General features: G+C 35.3%; 1 protein-coding gene across 6 annotated transcripts in view; it reads right to left on the reverse strand.

Annotated features, from left to right (window-relative positions):
- LOC127847345 (prion-like-(Q/N-rich) domain-bearing protein 25) overlaps positions 1-26,640 on the reverse strand; it is a 68,717-nt gene that overhangs the window by 32,776 nt on the left and 9,301 nt on the right. The window contains exons 6-8 of one of the 6 annotated variants that reach the window (XM_052379196.1): positions 26,340-26,453; positions 25,362-25,484; positions 23,058-24,808 (exon numbers count right to left, since the gene is read on the reverse strand). The exons of 3 other annotated variants lie outside the window; for them this stretch is intronic. In XM_052379196.1, coding sequence (XP_052235156.1) covers positions 24,735-24,808; positions 25,362-25,484; positions 26,340-26,453 — 311 coding nt within the window. In that variant the 3' untranslated portion in view covers positions 23,058-24,734. Of the gene's footprint in view, positions 1-23,057; positions 24,809-25,361; positions 25,485-26,339; positions 26,454-26,640 lie in introns of those variants that run through there. 2 more of the 6 variants (XM_052379193.1, XM_052379194.1) reach the window with 2 other exon arrangements.

The following is a 26,640-nucleotide window of genomic DNA, read 5'->3' on the forward strand; positions in this document are numbered from 1 at the left end:
CAATTTGTAATTTACCAATAATAAAATGAATAGTAAAGCATTAACTGAAAGTGAAATATTATTCTCAAGAAAGGAGGTAAATGATTTTTCGTTGTCGGGTTTTTAAGAATTATGCAAGGTTTGGAATAAGCGTCAACCTCTTCCATAATTCATCGAACATCTCGTCAAATTGGCATGATACTGGCGTTTTAACAAAAAACAAGAACTATTTATACATCAGATGTTATATTAAGAATGTGCACTGTCGATCAGTACACCGTATTATAGGGATTCTTTATTACATCAGATATATGCATTTAATACTAAACACGTGCTGCTTCTACTTCTGTATCAATTATTGCATAAACTGAATCAATCATTTGTATGATTATAGCGATTATTATGTATAAATTATTGGGTTTTTCAATATGTGATTGAGGTTAACATTTCATTATTTCGTCTTCCTAAATGTTTTAAACACCTACGAAATAGTTTCATTCACTTCATTGATTACCTATGTTTAACACTGGTGGTTAGTCTTGGTAAGAAACAACGTTAGAATGTGTTATCTATAAATAAATAGCTTGCTTTATGAAAAAGAAAAAGAAATAAATAAATAGCTGGCACACACATGCATGTACAAGTGTCGGTTAATAAAAGTGAAGAGACTGTGGAGATTTTTCGGCGTAGCTGTATACGCCAGCATTTTACCTTAGCCTGACCTTTGTAAGCGACCAATCAATTTGAATATAAAATTTCCCTCTGGTAGGCCTGAAACAGTTCGAAGTAGAAAACAAACAGATTGTAGAAAACGTGCAATCTACAAACAGATTTTACATTATCATTAATATGTTATTCAATCGACTTTTTATTTTCGGGAAGAATATGGTATGAGAAGGGATACTACAGTTCGTTTAGCAACGATGTTAACTGCGTATTCAGCATGAACCAATTGTATCTCTTATGATAAGGTTTAAGAGATAGAGCAGTTTCACACTCAATTCTCGACATAAATACAGAGTGTGTGCCCCTTTATATTTAGAATAATGAGAGCGTTTGTACTTGAAGGCTGTGTTCTCATATTTGGTTATTGCTGCGATATTGCATTCTGTGCACTCATAAATTTTAGATAATATGTTGTTGTTCAGTAACGTGATATACGTTTTGACGAACATATTTAAAATCGTTTCGAAATTGACTGTTAAACACGTAAATGTTTCAAGCTCTAAACAAGCCGTCGTTCCAGCAGGAATTGTAACCTCACTTTAATTCATTGCATTCCAACCCGCAAGGTATCAAGGTAAGTTTGCGGTCAGTTACAGAAATCGTTATATAAACGCTATCGCGTAAACTATGTTCACATGAAGTTTATTTTGATCAGAAAGATACGAAGTAAAGAATTATTATGGTATGTCAATCATAGATTTTTAATGTGTTTTCATCAATTACATGATAAGGACCAATTTTGATTAATTGAATTAGAAATATTTATCCATTTAGACCAATTTATTAAGCATGAGCACGATGATTCACGACACTATTAATAATGGAATCAAATAAGATTCGAGTGTTGCCAGCTGACCTATATGCTTTCATTTATTTTCAAGCTTCTAGTGTTGTTCTATTCTGTAAGTATAGATACCTGAGTAATAATATATAATAAAGCGAAATAAGCCACGAAATCTGGCGCAACACCCCGTAATTGATTTGCGTGTGATGCAGCTAAGAACTGCGCAGAAAAAAGGCATTCGCTATTTTTGATCTCATAGATATAGCTTTTGATCGTTCATAAACACCGACCACAATCAACGTCGTATATCTTTTTTAAAGACATTTCTTATTTAATACTCTTTTCGGTTTTAGGAATATAATTTTCAGGTGTTTCTGTCCATTATTTATTTCAAATTTATTTAAGCTGAAACTTCGTTCTATATTAATATGCATTCATGATAAAGCCATTGTTGCTTGGCCTATAGTAATACGGTATTTTAGTAATTCGCACACGTGAGTGTACATAATATACATGTGCCTATGTTTTGGAATAATAATGCAAATTATAAATTATCCAAAATCAAGGTTACCCTTTCATTATAAAGATGAATTCTAAATCATCCAAAATCAAGGTTACCCTTTCATTATAATGTTGAAGAAAATATAGTTTCTTGTTTCTCTCTCAGGTCACACGTAATTGAACACAGATTGTCAGTACGAACAGTTTATGCTGTTGCTGGTGGTGTTGCTGTTGCTAATGATCATACCAACTTAACTGATGATAACGATGATGATGATCATCATGATGGGAGCGAGAGTAATGCTTATTTTGGTGATTTATATTAACTCTCTGCATTTCTTGGGAAATATTAATATAGATCTAAATTATGGCTTTTTACAGAAACATGGCGGACGAGTCAATAGACGTTATTGGCTTGGACGGTAGTTTTGCTACGGTCAATTGCACGTCAACCCCTATGAAAACTCTCATGAAATCTCCGCTGAAACACCACCTGACCTGAGTAAAAACATGTCCCCCATCAGCCAATCATAGGACAGCAATTACGATGTGCTAGACATGAGATTGCAACGAAGATGAATCTGGAATAAGTTCAAGCTCTTTGGTTAACCATATTTGTGACATATGTGAATATTCTACCAAGTTTAAGCATAATCTGACAAGACACATGAAAGTTCATATGGAAGATAAGAATTTTGTTCAGTGGTGATTCTTGTTCACATTTTTAAATTCGTATTGATTTTGTCATACTTTTCGGAAGAATACTTGAAGGTTTTAACTCTTTTGGTATGATTTGAAAGTCTTTGGAATACGATAATAATTGTTTGTTGGTAGCACAGTATTTTGAGATGTTTATTTTCAGGTTTCTACTTTCATGTTTTGATGTGCAGTGATTAATTGTGTGTCCGAAAAAGCTTGTTGAAAAATCACAGTAAATGCATTGGAATTATTCCATTGTGCCTAAAACAGACAAAATACAATCGGCATAGATTTCTCGCAATAATTGATACAGAATTCATGTAATGTAATCGCAATCAATGATACAGCATCACTGCAATATATGATACAGTCATTTTAAAAACCATCATGTGTATCTTAATGAATATCTTAGTATATTCAAACTGCCGATATATAATATGTATCATAACAGTTATTTGACTTCAATTGCAATATCGTACATACAAAAATATGTATATTTCGAAACAGATTTTAAACAAAAAAGTATATTTTGGCACAGAGCAGCATGTGTTTTCCAGTATTCTTCGGTGATTTTCAATGTTTTCATAAACAACAACTTCTTCGAAGCGGATTTATACGTTCTCAAGGGAAACTTAATTCTCTACGACATCTAAAGTACAGAGTTTACTTTCTTTTTTGCAGTAGTAATCCATTGATTTGTATCAGAGTTAACAGCGGTATGTAAATATTGCCGTTACGCCATTGCAATCACATCGCAACATCCGTGGATGATACAATTGGTTTATACACTGTGAGAATAGTAATTGGGAAATTAGATATTGGTTTTGTTTGTTACATTGTATATGGGAAAACAATATCACTTGGTTATACAATAAAAAGCAGGTTGTCCTTGATTTCCACGAATTTACAAATCTAATATTACAAACACCATTTTCTTTTCCTTTTAACTTTTCTTGTAAAATATTCCGGAAATTGTTTTCTTCAGAGTCGACTTAACTCCAACTTCAAAAGTTTTAATAATGAAAAAAGTATTGCATCATCCACGATCCTGCAACACGACCTTTTCGCGGTACGAAAGAAATGATCATTTGCATGTATATACCGTAATTATATATCGGATATTGAAAAATAATCATCATATTTGACTGTACTTTATCTCATAATTACTAATTTATGACGAAAATCCATAAATTTAACTGTAAAAGTCAAAACGAAAACAACACCACTAACCGTTATTCGTATTTATTATTACGTCAAGTATTTCCGCGGTAAATAGGTTAAATAGCACAGGAATAAAATCTGACATACCATTAAACACAACACTCAATTAAGATACAATATTTATCCATTATCCATTGACCGTGATGCATCTTCGTATCCAATAACATTTCAGAGAAATTATAAATAAAAGATGTCTATCATATTCAGGCCCCCTTCAGAATATTCTTAAATAAGAACACTTTTGTTAATTCCAGACACTCCGATTTCAAACAAACAAATCATATGAAACAATAAATCATTTTCCAATGTCAGGACCAAATTTAAATAAGAAGAGTGTTTTCTTAACAAACCTCCATGATAGCGGGTCAAAGGCTTTTTTAAAATCAATTAGCAGGAGAAGACCGGAAATATTATTTTCCTCGTTTTATTACAAAATGTCATAGACTAGTCTAGTATTTTCACCTATGAGTCTGCCTTTAATAAAACAGATTGGTCATTCTTAATGAGCTTGTTTATATATTTTGTTTTATCCATTAGCAGTTATTCCATAACCAATTTTATAAACAGTGTTTAACAATATTATTGGACGCCAGTTTTTTTAGAAATTGTCTGTGTTTATCAACCTTAGGTATGCAAGTAAATATTCCCTTATGTTGAGCTATAGACTATTTGATAAGTCCCGCTATCAAATGCGATACGCTCTACAAACATAGGCACCTCATCTTGGTCAAAAAGACTTTGTAGAAATCAGTTAATTAAACCTGACCACCCAGGGCTTTTGGTTTTCGTCATGTTGTTAAGACATGAAAGGCTTCATATAGTGTTATTGACCCTGGTTATTGTTTTGACTCTTCGTTCGATAGTTTATGCATGTCCATATCCTCTATATAACTATTAAGATCATCATCAATATTGATACTGTCGTTATTTTGATACAAATATAGTACACCAAAGCGGTTTCATTCAGGATATGAACCTGCGTATTTAAAACAATTACGTCATCAGTTGTAAGGCTAGTGTTTGTTTTTGTTCTATAGTTAATTTTTTTAAAGGGGTCTTTTTACATTTTGATAAATTTACAAAATTATAAAAAGTTGTTTCAGATTCGCACAATTTCGTTTTAGTTATGATATTTGTGAGGAAGCAGTAATACTGAACATTTACCATGCACTAAAATAGCCATTATATGCATCTTTTACCGATTTAAAGACCTGAAAAATATTAAGCGTTGCAACGCGAAATGATTGAATAATCTGGAGAGTTCTGTCGTTGTCATTATATTTTGTGAAACTACGAGGATTGCTTATTTAGGTCGCCATGGCTTAGTGGATAAAGCGTCCGTCTCGGCATCGGGTGGTGGAAGGTTCGAGCCCCATGGGGAGCGTTTGTCGAAGGAAGGTTGTTTGTCATGGGACTTATTCCGATATGGCCGGTTCATGAGCCGCGAGCTAGTTAAATTTGAATGGTTACCGACTTCTATCCGCCTGGCGCCTGGTATAGTGATAGGAGTTGGGAGGTACATGGTATACACGCAAAAAGTGTCTCATAAGTCACATTTCCTTGCCCTTTCAATAGGGATGACACTATAATGTAAACAATACATCGTTCATTGTATGAGCACGGATGGCTGAGTGGTCTAAATGGTAGAATTTTACCCCAGTTCTTGATTTTTAACTGGAGCTTTTTAGATCAAATGTTTACATGTATCAATATTAAGCATTAAATGACAAACTTCAATGCATGCCAAAATCTGTCAAATGGCCCATTTAAGGTTTATACAAACTAGTTTTGATATCATTAAGAACAATTCTTATTTGAGAAAAAATATGTATCACAGTTATTTTCAAATGTTTTATTTCAAGATGACTTGTTATAGTATATTTATGCTTCAAATTAAGTTTTCCATTTTGAAAGACAATTAATTACAAAGAATCGATTGATATTGGCAGCGAGAGATGTATCCTTGCAGATTTTATAAGTAGGTCGTGCAGATTTGTTTGTAAACAAAAGCCGTTTAGGGGACATTATTAATATACTGCGAGAATAGCCGGACAGAACAGATTCCATTGAGAGGTGGTAAACAAAAAAGAAGCTACATTGCTCTCCAGAAATGATTTGTATTGTTTTGCCACACAACAACAAAAATAATTATCCTGCAAAATGGCCAACCTTTGGTAGATAACCATGAAGGTCATTATGAAGCTGAAGCTTGTAATGTCATGTCATGTAGGAAGGACGAAACATCTGACCGAGAGGTTTGGTCCCACTTATCTTGATTTTCTTGCAGGTCATAGTTACTTATGTTCACACCATGTGCGATGAATTCTAATGACCCAACGATGTACACATATGAATCATAGAAGTGAACACAGGCCACGTGTCTCTCCGCCCAGCGTGTTTTACACAGATCCAAAATAGCTTTTGCGTTTCGTTGGAGATTGAACCACTTGCCTCATAATTTCATTTAGAAGACCTTATCTTTTTGGACTATTTTTGTAGAATATGCATATTGATTTAATCTTGTCCACTGCATGGTTCTAATCAAATTGTTTACATGAGTGTACACGAGATTCAGGGCATTCCTTTTGCCGTGTGTATATTGTGCATTTGTTGCAAATTATGCGACACATTTTTGAACCTCACATCGATCACTAGACAAAATAGCTGGCCCATCATAACATTGAGTCCGCATATTTTCTATTTGTATGTTTTTTTAAGCTGTCATGTTTATAATATAGCATTTCTCAAATAACGGATTTAATTTCGGAGAAAAGAGTAATAACCGTTTTTGCGTCGAATAAAGTTGTGTGCAACTTATAGTACACACTTTTTTTACTTGTCAAAAAATGTTGGGTGCAAACGCACCCAACGCATCCTCCCTGGCTACGGGTATGCAATGCCTGGCTAAAAGTACACCGTTGGTAATCAATAAACACATCTCGATGTTGTTCTTATTTTACTTCATCAAAACCACAGAAAGACGAATCAGAATCCAAATCCGCAGCCATTTATTCTAAATGTTCGAACAATAAAACTATGTTTTTATGCAACGTGATACATCTCCAGAATCCTCTGCAAGATTAATGTGGCCTTTCCACAGATTTTGGCATGTATTGAAGTTTGTCATTAAATGCTTTATATTGATAAATCTAAAGATTTGATCTAAAAAGAAAGGAAAGAAACAACAAGTAACCCTCAACTGGACTTGAACCACTGACACCTGGAGCCCTGGAGTACAAGTCTATCGCTTAGACCACTCGGTCATTCGTGCTCATACAATGAGTGGCGTATTTTATTCTTTATGTAAGCAATCCTCGTAGTATCACAAAATATAACGACAACAACGGAAATCTACAAATTATTCAATCGTTTCGCGTTGCCACGATTTATAATTGTCAAGGTTTTAAATAGGCAAAATATGCAAATAATCTATATTTTATAGCATGGTAAATCTTCATTATAACTGTTTCCTCACAAATATCATAATTAAAACGAAAGTTGGGAAATCTGCAACATTGTATTTTATTTTGTCAATTTACAAAAACGTGAAAAGGCCTCTTTAAAGCAATAAATCGTCCGCTGATCGTGTTTGTTTTTTATACAACTTGTAAAGCAAATCTAAACTTATATCTATATTCAACCAATGAAATCGTATCTATCCAAAAACCAGGGTCGTATGAATAGTGTAAAGAGTTTTTCCCTCACTGATGTAAATAATACACTATTTTAATTATGTAAAGGTTACTCTACCGCGGAACGCTTTATCGGCGCGGATGCGGGCTGAGTGTAAACTATGGTATCTCAAGGAAAATTCTAAACAGATACAGCAGTTTGTCTTCAATTAATGTTTTGCTTCTTTATCTCTTATAAATTATTTAACAGATATTACAGTTTGGCTTCAATCTTCGATTTAGAGTGATTTAGTTAATAGTAGTACTTCTTCAGATCGATTTTAAGAACTCAACTATTCACCGTATTTGTTCGCTAGCGAACAACTAAAAACGAAGGAAGTCTTTAAATCTTCATACCTAAAGAATTATTTTGTTCATTTTTACATGAAAACGAACATCCGCCACTGAGTGTTAGTACCGTCCCACGGAGTACCGTGACACCCTTAAGTGTTACTGAATACCGACTGGGAAGGCGATACCAATGACGGAATGCGAGCGATGTCAATTATGTAAGCGAGAAGAGTAGCCTCCCAAAACAAGTATTCAATGTCAAAATAAGTAAAGTATGTATGTTTACTGTTAAAGGATATGCTTGTTTGTTTGTGTTTGGATTTGTTGGTTTTTAAAACAAACATCACAGCGATCAATTAAAGGGACCTTTGCACAGATTTTTGGCATTCATTGAAGTTTGTTATATTGATAAATATAAACATTGGATCTAAAAAGCTCCAATAAAAAACAATACTAAAATTAAAGAAAGAAACAAGTAACCCTAATCTTGCCTCGAACCACTTACCGCTGGAGTAAAAGTCTTACACTTAGACCACTCGGCCATCCATGCCCATACAGTGATTGGTGTAGTTTATACTTTATATAAGCAATCATCGTATTGCCACAAAATATAACGACAAGAACAGAATTCTCCAAAATAATAAATCGTTTTGCGTTGCAACGCGTTATAATTTTCAGGTTTTAAAATATTAAACATATGCTTATAATGGAGATTTTAGAGCATGGTAAATATTTAGTATTACTGTTTCCTAAAAAATGTTAGAACTACAACGAAAATGTGCGAATCTGAAACAATTTACCAAAACGCCATAAGGCCTCTTTAACCTTCTTCCACTTTTGATCGGCGCTATGACGGTATAAGCAGAGGCAGGGTGATAATGGCTGCGGGAAAAAAAATCAAACATAAGCTTCGTACCTGGAGTGTAATTATTATTGAGAATGAACATTTCAATAAGGATGAAATGAAGCAAATAGTTTATTTATTTTTTCGTGTATCATGTTTACGATCTTTCTTTAATTTGGTTTGTTTGACAATATGCATGCAGCTGTATCGCTAACTTTATAGTTTAATATATCTATCGGTGGACCCAATTGCTTTGTATATATATATACATTACACACAAAACATTATCAGAAAATAAAGTAATTTATTTAGGATGAATAAATAATAGAATCTATATTAGATAATATACTAGTATATACAATTTGACATTTAACATGATTAAAGTTGGCATAACCGCCTTGGTTCAGGCAATGAAATGCTATAATTTTTTTCGCTACAGACTTTTAGCAACACACTACAAATTACTTTTTATGTTCAAAATCTGATGCTTAAAATCCGACAGGCATTCGGTATACAAAATCATGAATTTCTGGGTAACTGCTGCTTCGGGAGGGCCACATGATGGGTAGAACAATAACGATTTTGGGATCGATATACAAACTTATGGGTGGTCTAGCATACATGTGTCTTTATCAATCGTCTGAAATCGTCACGATGTTCGATTTTAGGATGTTTAAATAAACGGTTCATGATTTCTTTCAACTGGCATTTAAACACAAATGTTCTATTCATTGAGTTCTATAAACTGGTAATAAAACTTGTTGTTGAAATTTCACAATATAATACTAGTGCATAAGGGTCTTTTTTGGTCGATCAATATTCGATGAACATGGTTTGTGCAGGAATCTTTTCTTGTGAATAACTAATTAAACAAAATTCTCTTTGTTTAACTGCTGAAAAGTATAAGTTGTCAACGAAAACGCATTCAACAAGGCATATGTTCGAAACAGCTTGGAATATTTGCGTGCACAATATACTTTGTATTAAATATGTACGCGGAGTGTGTGTGCATTTCGACGATTATGTGGCCCTTTCGGGCCTGAGACATCATTATATGATGACCTGTTGCGTGTTCCAGGACTCCTTCCTGATAAACTTACTAGACTCAAGACAGTTAAGATGAATATCAAATTTTCGCTACATGTTTGTTGTGACTGAACGTTTTTCAACTTTGGTGTGGTCTTGTGTTGTGGGAGGAAGCCGGAGTACCAGGAGAGAACCCAACCTGTCCGGTATGATGACCACCAACCAAACTCAGTTACTTACGGGAACGGATATTAGAGCCGGGTTGCTTGGGTGTTATCAATTGCAAATAATAAAGCTGATTTAACAAAGAAATATATACAGACATAAATTGTACTACGTTTAATGTTTTAAAAACACGACGGACCAAAAGTAATTCATTGCAATAGGTTGCCAATTTCACAATATATGTTAATGACATAAGTCAAAGGATAAGATATTAGTTGCATTTCATACACAGTTTCAACTAACAATATCCTTTTACACAATACGAAATAATGAACGCAAAGTAAAGATAAAAAGGAACAATTACATGGTAACTTGTTTTCACTTAAACCATTATTCTTTCTTGTGTCACAATGATTATAAACATACTCAAACAATAAAGTTAGGATATTTCAGTGAATGTTCTTTGTTTCATCGGCAATACTTTTAAGTTTGAAAACAAAACTGTAGTTATGAATGCTCAAAAAGACCAAAAAATAATAAAATATCGCGATATCAGGAACAAAACGGACTTTTCATTGCTTTAGTACTCAACGTGTATAGGCAATCATTGTATTGAGGCTAGTGTTATTTTATCGGGTTTTATAATGATTCAGATCAAACAAATCCGTATCGAAATAATATATAATAATAAAGAATAACTCAACTGTTGACATTTCAAACCCTGTCATTATAATGACAAAATTTACAGTTGTTTAACATCAGCATTTACATGAGCAATAATGACTTTTATTGCTTGATCCGGTGGTGTAAACACTTGAATACTTTCCAATGCCATTGCCATTAGCAGTACGACAGTTTGCTATTCTACGGGAGGTAGAATTAAGTATATCAATAAAATCCTTCAGTGAGAGTTATGTCCCTTGACCTTTGAGTACGTATGTTCATGGCTGTCGACGTCGTTGTTCGTCAAATCTATATCAGGTATGCACCTGTCATATTCCATACATATGTGCCCGTATTCATCAACCCTTTCTTAAACTTAAAGGGACCGTCAACCCGAGATTGACGAAAAAAGAACAGTTCTAAAATAACGTCTTTTTTACAATTATTAGTTTATATTGATAAAAATATCACGACTGGTATATTACATTTCTTGAAAAACTTCATATTTTCAGTTTATTGGGTAATAAAATTTTGCGATGTGAAATCGATAGTACATTGCGAAAATAGGCGACATAACGATATACACACTATAAATAACGCAAGTAGATTGATCATTTTAAATATATAAAAAATATGCAATTCACTACGCATGCATAATTTGCATTCCTGGGTTTACCACATGACAAAGATGATCAATCTATAGTCTATCAGCCAGATGGGTTGGGGTGTACCACTCAGGGGGGTAAAACAACACCTATCTTACTTGATTGTATACTCAATATAAAGCTAACAAAATGTGTGATAACAATCTCAGTTGGCCAGCTATAAGTTAATATTGAGCTGTTTCTATGGCAACCGTTAGGCTTTGACTAAATACTAAATAGCTAGTTAAGCTAGTATAATTCTCAAATATTTCTTCAAATTGGTTCTAGAAAAAAAGGTTTGTTGTTAAAACGAAGTTTATGATTATAACCTAGTATGATCTTCAGTTGAATATACAAATTAGTACATTTGCATATCTATGAATATGAATGAGATTGCAAGAAAAGTTCCTAAAAACTAGTGAGCCTCCAGAATAGTAGGGTCAATATATGAAGAAAAAAATACCTTCAACCACCAAAAAATTGCAACAAAAGGTATTTTAACTGAACCTGGTAGGGTAGAAGCTTCTTTAAAACATATCAAAAGTTTATTATAATCGGACCTCCGGAAAATTGTTTTTTTTCAAGATGGCCGCCAAGATGGCCGCCAATACCTATTAATGATCACAACTATGTAACTATACAATCAAATTTGATGAATTTGGTGTCTATTCCTAAGTTTCAAGGGGCAAAGAACACGTAAAGATCATCAGACATTGTTTAAGTGTACAATAGTACTCACAAATCCAACATGGCGTCGACAATGGCCGCCAAGATGGCCGCCAAAACCTATAAATGATCATAACTAATTAAATATCCACTAAAATTTGATTATTTTGATGGCTATATATGGGTTTCAAGGGGCAAAGAAAACATTTAGATCATCATACATTGTATAAGTTTATTATATTACACCCAAATCCGAAATGGCGTCCAAAATGGCCGCCAAGATATCCACCAAAACCTATTAATGATCATAACTATGTAACACTCCACTCAACTTTAATGGCTTTGGTGTCTATACCTACGTTTCAAGGGGAAAAGAACACATAAAGATCATCAGACATTGTGAATATCCACTCAAATTTGATTATTTTGATGAATAGACATAGGTTTCAAGGGGTAAAGAACATCAGATTATCAGACATTGTTTAAGTTTACTATATTACACACAAATCCAACATGGCGTCAAAAATGGCCGCCAAGATGACCACCAAAACCTTTTAATGATCATAACTATGTAACTATCCACTCAGATAAGTTGATTTTGTTGTCTATACCGAGGTTTCGAGGGGTTAAGAACACATTTCGATTGTCAGACATAGTTTAAGTTTATTATGTTACACAGAAATCGCACATGGCGTCCAATGACACAATACAAAGGACCGCAAGTCCATTACTTTTGACGTGATGCTTGTTATGTGAAACGCCATAGTTTGGACCTGCCGCAATTTCTGGATTTTGATAAGAGGATTGATAAGTTTCAGCTTCAGGCAACACTGAGTTAGCAGGGAATGATGCGTATCTTGCATCAGCAAAGCCAGTACCCTGGGCTGTTGTCAGTCAAATTCTTGCTTATGATCAATATGTACAATGGGGACAAAGCGTGCATTCTGTCAACATAAGTCTAACTATGCAACCTTGCCACAACCTTCACACCATTGTAACGTTTGACCAACTCTTGTATTGGAAAGCTGCCGAAATCATCATTGATGTGCCACAAAGTAGTTGAAAATGTTTTTCAGAATTTGGGATGTTTCATAAACGTATGAACTTGCGGGAGGGGGGGGGGGGCAAAGACTCCCTCATGGAAGAAACCGCTCTCAAAAACATACTTGACGCGTCTATTGAGAAATGCAATCGTGAAAATTGTGACACGAAAAGCTGTCCAGAGGGCTTCACGGGACCATCTTCTTGTTGAAAAGTGTATACACAGCCAGCTTTCAGCCGCAATGACCAAGGAAGATCCAGACATTCAGATGCTGCTGGCTCATGCCAAGGATTTGTACTTTTGAGGGGCAAAACGACGCTAGCAGATATGTTATGCGATTTTGATCAAACTCGAGAGGGCTACAGAGAAGTAGAAACATGAAATTGTCCAGAGCTCAAAGACAAGCATAGTATGGCTGAATTATTAGCTTATGATTAACAATTTCGTGAACCAGTAATTGGTGTCTTTGGGGGAGATCTAAAGAACGCTCCTACGGTGGGGATCGAACCCGTGACCTCCCGGTCGCTAGGCGGACACCATATCCGTTACACCACGGCGGCCTTCCAAATCTCTTTAGAATAGCTTGGCTGTTAAGATCGCTTCTGACAGTGCTTTTGATCCTGCTCTTCTGTTCCAGCGTTTTCTGGTGGTGTCAAAATATGGAGATCCTTCCCTTGCAGTCGTTTGTCTTATGAACTGAGCTCCCGTCCTGCTGCCTTCTTTGAAGCCAAGAACATACTTTGTACAGCAGATACGCCTCAGATCGCTAAGGCAATTTGAGAGTATGCTGTAGACACATCATGTGAGGCTGTGATGAACTGTATTCATGAAACAGATGCATGATGGTGGCACTTTGCTGCATCGTTAACCATGGAGAAGGGCGACTCACATAACGCAATAGCCGAGTCTTATGTAGATTCAGTGAAAGGCATTACGGACAAGCGACAGTGGGGTTTGATGGCTATGAAGACGGGGATTATAACAAAGATAAAACGCACCGGAAACGTGAATCATATTTTGAGTTTCAGCAAAGAAACAGAATGCTCATGTAAAAAGGGAATACTTTTTGTCTCGTGACAGAAACAAGGCCGGCTTGATTTCTCTGATCAGCACAACTCTAACTAAAATGGGATGCTATGTTGTTCTGTCTTCAGGGGATGCAGACGTTCAAATTGTTAAATACAGTATAACGATCCCGTCGTAGCACCACAACGTTGGTGGGCGATGATGCAGATTTGCTCATCTCGATCCTGCAATACTCCGACAGGGACAATAAGATCATCTACTTCCGCTTTTATGTAAATAAGTAGTAAAAGGAACGCAAAGTATTTAATATTAACCTTTTGAAAGAACTCGTGCTTATTCAGGCTGTAATTAATTAATCTTCAATGATTTTTAGCAACGGTAAAAAAATCAAGTCTACAGAAGTAAGTAAAACCTGATCCTATCATGAAGTCATGTGCTGGTTCATTCGCTCTTACAAATGTCGTAAATTGGATTTTATGATTATTCAACTCCTTAGTGATAACCTCAATTCGATTAAAGTGTTTCTTGTCTCCTAAACTATGGCATTTTACATAACAACCATAACGTTTGAGTAACAAGTTATGGACTTGTGGTCCTTCGTATTGTGTTGATGGCCATTTTGGACGCCGTGTTGGATTTCTGTGTAACACAATTAGCTTACATTTTGTGTGATGATATAAATGTTATATTTATGTGTTGTTTGCTCTCTGAAACCTGGGTATATTCACCACATTCATCAAATTTGAGTGGATAGTTACATAGTTATATTTAATAATCATAAATATGTTTTGGCGGCCATCTTGTAGGCCATTTTGGACGCTGTGGTGGATTTGTGTGTAATATCATAAACTTAATAATGTCTGATGATCTTAATGTGTTCTTTGTCCCCTAAAACCTATGTATAGACACCAAAATCGTTAAATTTGAGTGGATAGTAACATAGTTATGATCATTTTATAGGTTTTGGCGAACATCTTTGCGGCCATCTTGGCGGCCATTTAGGACGCCATGTTAAATTTCTGTGTAGCATAATTAACTTACACTTTGTCTGATTATATAAATGTGTTATTAGCTCCCTGAAACCTGGGTATAGACACCAAATTCATCAAATTTAAGTTGATAGTTACATAGTTATGATCATAAATTGGTTTTGGCGGCCATCTTGGTGGCCATTTTCGACGCCATGTTGAATTTATGTGTACTAAATTAAACATAAACAATTTCTGATGATCATTGTGTTCTTTGCCCCTTGAAATCTAGGTATAGACACCAAATTCATCAAATTTGATTGGATAGTTACATAGTTATGATCACTAAAAGGTATTGGCGGCCATCTTGGTGGCCATCTTGAAAAAAAAAACAATTTTCCGGAGGTCCGATTGTGGTAAACTTTTAATATGTTTTTAAGGACCTTTTACCCTACCAGGATCAGTTAAAATACGTTTTGTAGCAATTTATGGGTGGTCAAAGTGTATAGTTACATTACTTCGGTTCAATTTCTCCCAGACAATTTATGAACATTAAGCTGATTGAGGCCCTATCTTCAAAGGAGTAAACAATACCAAAAGCTGCCAGTACCAGACAGTTATCAACCATTTTTATATGCTACTGGCATGCATCTTCCAAGATATATAGGTGTTGTTTTGCCCCCCTTACTGGTACACCCCACCTCAATTTTGGGTACTTGGCTGAAGGACTACTACTTGCGTTATTTATAGTTAACTGGTAGTTACCTGGTACCTGTACCCAGTAAAATTTATTGCCGAATATACTGAAAATATGAAAACTTAACTTTTTAAACTTATGTAATAAACCAGTCGTGATATTTTAATCCATATTAAATACGGTATTTTAGATTTTTTCTTTTTTCTTCAATCGCGGTTGTCTGTCCCTTTTAGAATTATAATATAGACTACGTACCAAGAAGCACTGCTCAGCTTTTGAATAGATACAGACTATAATTTTGCTTATTACATCAGCGAATTATTCTAGATGTAAAATAGAAAAGAAAGATGTATTAAATGTCATGTCATAAATGAGGGTATTTTACTATAAGAAAAATAAAGAGTAAATAGGTTAGTGTTGATCATAGATCAGGTTTATCATGCGTGGCTTAGAAAACAAAAAGCACGAGCATTGGCGAGTGCTTTTTCGTTTTCGTGCCGAGCATGATAAACCTGATCTATAATAAACACTCATCTATTATTCTATTTATCCGACTTTTTATTCAGTAAACCATTTTATTTAAACAAAATAAGTTTAACTGGATAATTTCGCTGGATTTATGACGTCATTTTGTGGGAAAAAATGACGTCATTTCGTGCCGTGGTTTAAAGCAGAAATTTAATCAACGAGGCTTTAATCAACCAAATTCGCTGTAAAAGTGGGATAAAAACAGTTTCAATGATATACCTAAGGGTGTCACGGTACTTCGTGGGACGGTAATAGTCTCCCCTCGGTACGGTTCACGATACGCCTCCGAGTCCGTACGGTACGGTACGGTACGTCATTTTCCATGACGCATTTCAAGGGAAGTAACTGTAAATCGCCCAAAAAATGGCGGAAGTTTAATTGAAATCATATCCAGCGAGCTTCTAATAAAAAATATGAAAGAATTTTGTGTTATCAGTAAGAAAGTGGTAGGCGTTTATTTCGTATAAACATTTGCTTTATATCAAGACTTTAGTCGCAACGAATTTCCTAAGCAGGACCTGTAATTTTCTGATTCCGCTGAGAATTTCGCAATTTCTTTGAAACCATTAAAATTAAATTTCAACCACTCAAAAATGTGCTGTGTCGCCTACGGTGCAATATTTGACTGGTTCTAAGAATTGCGATTGGAGTTTTATTACCGCACAAGCAACGATTGGCACAAGCCAGTTTGACTAGTTAGAAAACACGTTTTATTGTTACCTTAAATAGCAGTCCGTATGTTTCAAACATATTCATAATTTCGTCTTCATATTTAATCAAAGTTTTAGATTTGTAAATAATAATAACTAATTGTCAATTCGTGTACTTTCATGACATTATATGGTATTTTGTATATTGTATGACACATATGTAGAGGTCTTTAAATAAAATTGAAAAATGGTTTTAAATGGTTTGTATGTTGTTTCCATCTGACGATACGTATCGCGATACGTATTGTATCGTACACACTGTACCGCGATACGTATCGTATCGTAAGGTGAGCGTATCGTGACACCCTTAGATATACCTTATGTTTGGACTTAAATCTCAGAATTGGTTGAAGAAAACGGGTCGAGTTTTTTTTCAAAAGCGCGAGCATTAAAACTTTAAATACGATGAGAGCGTCCTGACCTTCAAATTATTTAACATCATGTTCTAAGCAAGAAATCACATCTGCAACAATGCGATACAAGATAAACGATTCTGTGCTCCCATGTAAACAACTTCTAGAAAAGTATGTTTTTATAAATTCAGTAAGTTCTGGTCGAATTTAAACCAGACGATTAAGTCATGCATATTTCGAACAATTGATATACCATTAGAAAACGAGTTGCATTTTATTCATAAATCCTCTAGTTGTTTTAAGGTGGCAATAGTTAAAATACATGCATGTACTTTTAATGGCATACTCATGCAATGTTAATTAAATAGTAATGCCCGAATCGAAGTATGTTTAAGCTACAAACGGATTGTTGACATCACAAATACGCAAACCATAATTAATACGCATGAAGTTTTAAAAGCGATAACATTCTTTAATAAGTAAGCTGGTGTTTTAAAACTATAAATCATTACACATCTCCAATGTTAACCTTTAATATGTTATATACAAAATGTATTTGATTTAATATGTGGTGTTCAGACCATTACAAGATGGTATCAGTTGTACCTTTTTTCATTGACTTATGGGTAGTTACTTTTTTACAAGGTCTGTAAACCTGTCTCTGAATACCAACTAGGCCTCAACAAATTTAAAAATTGTTCGCCGTATGTTATTCCCCCCCCCCCCCCTTAAATTGGAGCGCGCGAACGAAATAAAAATATTCTTGATATTATCGGGACTAGTACCGAATGTCGAGCTAGCTTGTCGCGCCCCAGCTCGATATTCGGGACAAGAGCTAAATGTCGATATCAGAGCTGGCTCGACATTCGCCCAAGCTCGGTATTCGGGATAAGTGCGAAATTTCGATGGCAGAGCTGGCTCGAAATTTGCCCCAGCTCGATATTCGGGACTAGTGCTGAATGTCGAGGTCATACCTGGCTCGACGTTCGCCCCAGCTCGATATTGGGACTTGTGCCGAATGTCGATGTAAGAGCTGGCGCGACATTCGCCCCAGCTCGATATTCGGTACAAGTGTCGAATGTCGATGTTAGAGCTGGCTCGACATCCGCCCACGCTCGGTATTCGGGACTAGTGACGAATGTCGATGTAAGAGCTGACTCGACATTCGCCCCAGCTCGATATTCGGGATTAGTGCGAAATTTCGATGGCAGAGCTGGCTCGACATTCGCCCCAGCTCAATATTCGGCACTAGTGCCGAATGTCGATGTCAGAGCTTGCTCGATATTCGTCCCAGCTTGATATTCGTGACTAGTTTCGAATGTCGATGTCAGAGCTGGCTCGAGTTTATCCCAGCTCGATATTTGGGACTAGTGTCGAAGGTCGAATTCAGAGCTGGCTCGATATTCGTCCCGCTCGATATCCAAGACAAGTGTCGATCGTCGATGTCAGAGCTAGCTTGATATCTTTCCCAGCTCAATATTCGGGACTAGTGCCGAATGTTGATGTCAGAGCTAGCTCGATATTCGTCTCAGCTCGATATTTGATGTCGAATGTCGATTGTCGATGTCAGTGCCAACTTCACGCACCTAATAAATTTGTGTTGTAATTGGCCATCTCTGGTGCGCTTATGCCACATACCGGTATGTAAGTTTAATATCTATAAAACGATTCATTACGTTTTATAAAGCTGGTTTAGTGTATATAAAGCAGAAAACCATATATGTATGACATTTTTCATCTTTCGGCGAGCATTATTATCATATAATATACCAGGAAACATCCCAGATGTAACGAACGAGAAACATTGATATCTAATATAGCAGTGTAGATTTTCGGACAATTAACAAAATAAACGTAACTTAAACGGTAAAAACGATGCGGATACTTTGCGGATGGCACTTCGATAACAGAAGACAACAAAAGTCACGCGATCCGTTATTCAACGTGTCCGTCATCGGGAATCAAAGCGTCTACAACATCATGCATACAACCTATTTAAACATGCTCTGTATATGTTCATATTTCACTGAATATTGTCCAAATTGCAGTATTTCAAGCGCAGATGTGACTCTGCGTGATGTACCAACTATCACATTTGTAAGAATAGTAACAATAAAAATAAACGCATTTCAAGAAGAATATAAAACTCGGATATCAGAGTGCCCACCGACGTGCTCTTTATCGGAAATCAAAGAGTCCACAACATCATGCATGTAAACTATTTAAACATGCTATATCTTCGTTCATAGTTCAATGAGTACCATCAAAATTTCAGTATGACAAGCACAGTAATTACTCTACATACTGGAATAACAAACACTGTATTGAAATAGTTTTAAGTATGTCTATTTAGTTGAAATGTTAACGTATCATCCTGTTAATGCCGTTTTCCGATGGATTTTTTTTCTTTTTTTTTTGCAAAAATCTACCATTCTGTTTTGAAATTCTTTCTTCACTGAACAAAAGGATATACCATTTACCAACTACATCATGTACCATTGCTCAAAACCTTATATTGAGGATATCAATAATTTAAAAAAAAAATGAGAAATTTATATTTCCCGCTTGGTTTTTCTCTGTTATCGAAGTGTCATCCGTTATCGAAGTATCCGCATTACCAGCGTGGAACTTACTGCATTTAAGGGGCCTTTTCACAGATTTTGGCATGTTATGAAGTTTGACATTCAATGCTATATATTGATAAATGTAAAGATTGGATCTAAAATGCTCCAGTACAAAATCAAGAATAAAATATAAAAAAGAAAAAAAAGGTTACCCTCAGCAGGACTCAAACCACTGACCCCTGGAGTCCTGGAGTAAAAAGTCTGCTAATAAGACCAGTCGACCATTCTTCCTTATATAATGACTGATGTATTTTATACTCCATATAAGCGATCCTCGTAGCTTCACAAAATATAACGACAACAACAGAACTCTCAAATTATTCAATCGTTTCGCGTTGCAACGCTTTATAATTTTAATGTTTTTAAATCGTCAAAAGATGCATATAAAGGCTATTTTAGAGAATGGCAAATGTTCAGTATTATGGTTTCCTCACAAAGATCATAACTATAACGAAAATTTTCGAATATGAAACATTTTTTTTCAATTTTGTCAATTTACCAAAACGTGAAAAGGCCCCTTTAAAGGTGCATTGGATTCTTGTAAGATCTATGACGTTCATAACCCTGTTTTATCGAGCGTAATTTACAAAAATGTATAAAGTATTACTCGTATGCTTCACCATACGATAGTTACCAGGTGCGTGTGAGCAATGTCCACTGCGTCCCTTTGTTGTTCATGCGATTATGTGCGTTTCTCCTAATCGGAAACTGCATTCCTGCTGCATTCTTTGTTTGACAGCATTTTCCTCGTGCGAGCAGCTTTACATCGAAGTATAATCGCAGCGCACTACTATCAAGGTGCAAAGGTCGCCGTGCACAATTGCATAACACAGACATAACTTCGAGTAACGGATAGACATACGTTAACCGGTACATTCTTTACGCAGATTAAAGAAACGAAACGGTTTCAATCACGGTAGGGACATAATTCCAGTGTCGGGGAATCCGAAATCAGTTTAAAGCATTGCTGCGGCTAACTACAATGTGGTCATATAAATATATATAAATATAATAATTAAAAACTCAAAGACTGCGTCTTGTGCGGTCGTGCCTTTCAACATCGTTCGCAATCGCTGTGAATTCCAGAAACGTTTACGAAACAGAAGAACATGATTGCACGTTTAAAACGAGACAATTGGAATTGATGTGGTAACATGTTGTTTGTTTAAAACATAGTCCGCAGGTTCAAAATTTCGATGTGAAAGAATGTCTCGAAACAAAACAAAATCACAACTCAGTACAAGCATAAGTACATTCTAAGGCTGCGTACATTAAATACAGTAAGTTACCATAAACACACGCTCACACTCTTACATAATCTCACATGTCGATGAATATAATGTAAATACATACGAATTATGGAATACATTTTCATATGGCAAAAAAAAAAAATAACATTCCATTCGTTATGATTTTTTGGACGAATGAAGAGCTGTTTATAATTAGTATACTAAATCAAGACTGCTCTTGGGGCCGTTTTATATGAAGGCTTTCATTTCCATCGTGTTGGCGGGATCAAAATCGAGTAATTAAATAACGTTTAAACTGTAACATTTGTTAAAATCCTACCAACACCCACACACAATAAAACTGACGTTCGGTGTCAAACCAGATTATTACTTATGCAATTGATGGAATTCGACTGAAGAATAAGGGATACAAACAAGTAAAACCAGTGACAAATCGAACGCCAAATAAGCATTTAATTGACGTCGTAAATTTTTAACCCAACTCTTGCCCAAATTGCCAGACATGGTCAGTTAAGCGTCAGGCCTAGAATCAAAGCTTGAAATTGTAATTCGAAGGTCAAAATCGTGATTCTGACGGAGGTTAAAGATTGCAACTTGACAGGTCTGAAGTGTGATCTTTACCTTCGCATAACATACTGAAATGTTGCGCGCGATATATCGCAAATGGTGATCACGTGTGGTAAGTATTTAAATAGCCTGACAAATTATAAAGTAACAGTACGGATCTTTGTTTAGATTTCTGTCTGTGTGCAATTTTTCTCCATTTTTGTCAACAAATGAATTTATGGCATACACAATAATAATTATCCATGTGTACCTTTGTTCGTGACTCTTAAATGCTATATACAATTTTGGTATATGTTGGTACTTTTCTGACATCTTGATAAATTGTATTCCTGTGTGTGTGTTTCTATGAATTTCTTGAAAAAAGCTTATTAAAACGAAAGAAAAAGCAGTACGGATCGAATCACATTTACGAGCGGACAGACATCTTCTGACGCCGTGAGGCATATATCGATTGGCATGTGGGTTAGTGTTTCTCTCTTCCGTCAGTCCATTCGAGGTTACCCAAAATGATAAGTTTTGTCAAACATCAATAACGCTTCCTGCAAAGCTTTGATAATCACACGGATGTTATCCATGAATACTCTTACCGCAACCATCTGACCTCACCATGAATACTCTTACCACAACCATCTGACCTCATCATGAATACTTTTACCGCAACCATCTGACCTCATCATGAATACTCTTACCACAACCATCTGACCTCATCATGAATACTCTTACCACAACCATCTGACCTTATCATGAATACTCTTACCACAACCATCTGACCTCACCATGAATACTCTTACCACAACCATCTGACCTCATCATGAATACTCTTACCACAACCATCTGACCTTATCATGAATACTCTTACCGCAACCATCTGACCTCATCATGAATACTCTTACCACAACCATCTGACCTCATCATGAATACTCTTACCGCAACCATCTGACCTCATCATGAATACTCTTACCACAACCATCTGACCTCATCATGAATACTCGTACCGCAACCATCTGACCTCATCATGAATACTCTTACCGAAACCATCTGACCTCACATTACCTTTACCTTGACACATGAATGTTATCCTTGAATTCTCTTACCACAACCATCTGACCTCACTCATTCAGATGGAAACATGGATAAATATTGGCATATGCGTCTTTTTTAAGCATGATATTGTTTTTGGTTAACATCCTTTAGTATTGTGTACTCATAAAATCATGTTTGTGTCTTTGTTCAACAATGCTACGAAAACAACGCGTATGTGTTCCATTCATAAAACATGACTTCAAAGATGTATACTACTATTCCCATCGTCATCACTGATGGCATTAAAACGGTTTCATTCTGGAACGGCTGTTACATATACACGTATAACAGTTTATTCATGTGCGTGAACCGAAGACTGTAAAACGATACATTTTGTTAACTTTTATTCTAAACCAAATGCTATTTTGTTATACAAAGAGATTATATAATTGTAAAGAAACACACACGAAAATAATACACACATCACATGTCCACTTGCTATCATATCCCGATTCAATTCTCTCTGTGGTCAACATGCGTCTGAAGTCCAAAGGTCATCAGAATCAGGGATATCGTCTTACTCAGTTTATCATACATACTTGCAGTATTTAAACAAAACGTTCATACAGTACTGGATTAACATGTAGGAATTTTGTATTGAATATCTTAGACAATTCGTCTAATAACCGACACGTTCCTTAATATTTTGGATTAAAATCGATAACTCTAAGAGCATGGCAGTGAGTTCAGGGTGGGGGGGTCCTGTAGAGCCAGTAAGAAATGCTGTTGAATTATGTATTACAGACACCCGTCAAAAACACACACTGGTTTATTCGTTAACATTGCAGGACATGCGCACATTTGGTACAGCTTCTACATGTTCATCCAAACAAATGATCTATGTGCAACTAAATGCCAAACATACATGACTTATACGTTATCGAGGAGTATTCAACTAACATTCTTATATTTGATTCTAGGTGAATATTAACGAGATCGCATATAAGCCTGTTTTCTTAATGTTCAATTTCATCTATCTCGAGGTTGTTGCTGTTCTTTGTTTTTCGCTAAAATAAATATTTCTTAAAAACCATTCCAATGGATTGGAAGTCGGCGTTTGCTTATTTGTTAATTTTTTGTTTGAATTACGCCGTTTGTAATCAATCTATATCCTTTGATATGTATTAAAATGATGACTGAATGCATGATATGTTTTAATATAAAAAAAACTCAGGTAAGTCTGTACAAGCTTTTTATAAACGTGCCATTGTGTTATGATTTCACCTCCCGAAACGTTTCTGACTTAAATAAATTGTTATATTTTTGCGAATTTTGAATAACACCCATAAACCTAAGACGGTTTTTCGCCAAATGGCAACATAATCAGATACGATCATAGGCACACTCATGTATGATACAAACATAGAATAACATGTATACATATACAAGAAAACAAAATGACGTGATAGGCTTTCCAACTCGTCACGGCTGCACATGCTGGAATGATTGTTTCATATTACAGAATAATCATTTAAAGTTGGAATATCAATTACCCAACAATGACATTGTGACAAAAACGAAGGAAAAGGGATTTGAAATTAACTTTTAAATTGACTCTGCCTACAGCATTTTATATTTTGTCAAAACAGTTTGATAATAAACACACGCCAACATCCGGGTTTACTTCTGCGCATGCGCTTTACACGGTTTACATAGAAATTAATTTAATGGAGGCTATTTATTCGTTAGTGCATTATTATAACCGTTTGTCCCCATGTTGTTACTGGGCATTAGAAGGTAAAAATATGCACATCTTCATAAAAAAGGATGCTACTTTATGTCAGAAGTGTATATTGTAACATACCATATCATTGATGTAATTGATATTCTCACTTCAAATGTATATAGTGTAATAAATACACGCGTCGTAAAGTTTGGACTGGGTCATTGTGTGACGCTTCGTTAAATCATTTATTTTCAACATACTATCCAAGTGAGATGAATATGGCTTAATTGATTGACATGAATGGTAACCCTCCGCTGCGTTAACAACTTTCTAGCGTCTTCTAACCCATAAGGAGTGCGATAAAGCATGTTGCCATAGCGACGATTCCAACCGAAACGCCACCGGCTCTACTAACTGAAAGACAAAAAAGATGAATGGAGCGAATAGAATAAAAACATTATAGTAGTCAATACATACATCGACATGTTCTACTATGTACATTTTAAAATAGTAACATCCTGTTTAACAAATTAACAATTTGTATAAACGTAAAATGCATTATAAAAGGAGACGTGGCTGTAAAATTACATTCTCGTAGTGATCTTATCTAATCGGCTGAATATTTAAATAATATTATGTTAGATTAATGTTTGTGGTCAATGTAGTAAAAGTTAAATTACGTTGAATCCTGATCTTTCATACACATATCAAGGGCTTCGAGTCATCTTTACAATTATTTATCATAGACGTTATTTCATAAGCACAATACCACGCTGGTTATGTCGGTTGCGTTTAAGGAAAAATATTTAAAGTTGACTTCTTCCAAGCAAACAGTGTTGTATGACAAAATATCCACACACAAAAACTTTTGCTTTTCGCTATGACGAATAACTAATTGCACCTAAACATTTCAAATTTCAAAGGAGCCGGAGTGTTTGTTGACAAGTGTTTCATCTAAATGACCTACCAACGACGCATTCCGTGCCTGACATTTTGTACCCTGCCATGCACGCGCAGATCTTATTTTCGCAGACGGAATGGGCCACATTTGCTGTGCAGGCGGCGTTATCAGCGCAGGGGTTTCCCAAACCTGAAAACGGTAATTGCGGTATATATCTTTTTGATAGAACTGGCACCATTAGATAAATGTGTAAAGTTTCAAAATATTGCACTATAACTTGAATGTTTGGTCTACTTTTTACACTATGAGATGTATACGCATTTATTGAGGTTTTGTATTTAAGTCCCCGGTCATAGCTTTATATATGTCCAGAATCGAAAGAGAACGTTTTTATTGAAGATATCACTGAAAATGCGGTTGCAATCGGTTGAAAACAACCAATATAGCGATTTTTATTATGGGGTCGAGTACGGTAAAATACAAAAACGACCAAATTAATCTTCATGATTCGACACATTAATTCAAACCTTAACAAACAAATTTGCGGATACGGGCGAATTTAGCGGAGAGAAGGTAAGAACAAATGCAAATATATCTGTTACAGACGGAAACCGAGTCCCAATGCTTCGTTTTTGCTATTTCTATGTTTTTATCTTCCATATGCTAATAATGTTAAGCGAAAGCATAATACAGATTTAATTTGCATAACTGGCGACGATGCAATGATGTTTGCCTATTGCATGTATGTATGACCAGTTATATATTATTTTATCGGTTCAAAACCGATTTTTACCAGGTTTTCGATGTCAACCTCGACACAAATATCTTTCAATGAATGTATGCAAAGTTTTTTCTCGTTATACGATTTATATGCTTAACAACTATCTATTCCGTGAACTGGGACGTAAAATTGTTAATCTGTAACCATGTAATAGTAAAGTTTCAGAATTGCACAGGGATTAAATCTTGATAAAATGTAAATATTGTATGAGTATAGTCGTTTGTTTAATGTGCTATGTTGAAAACGAATATGTTTTAACATACCAATAATGCAGACGTCCACTTTCTGAGTGTAGTTGGCAGAACACTTGCACGTGGTGTTGCAGATCGCATTTGTGACTACGCTGCAGCTATCCCCAGAGCACGTGTTCCCCAATACTAAAATGTGAATGAGTAAAGTCCTGTCACTTAAAAACAAACAAAATACATCGAATTAATGTGCTTATGTGAAATAATAGATTGTCGTATTCGAAATGAAAAACAATATTTCATGGCAGCAAGTCTTATTAAACTGCATACGAAGAATTAAAGGTACGATGATTTTTTTAAGAAATAAAGTTATCAA

The sequence above is a fragment of the Dreissena polymorpha genome, chromosome 10 (assembly GCF_020536995.1).
Source record: "Dreissena polymorpha isolate Duluth1 chromosome 10, UMN_Dpol_1.0, whole genome shotgun sequence".
In the NCBI taxonomy this organism is placed as follows: domain Eukaryota; kingdom Metazoa; phylum Mollusca; class Bivalvia; order Myida; family Dreissenidae; genus Dreissena; species Dreissena polymorpha.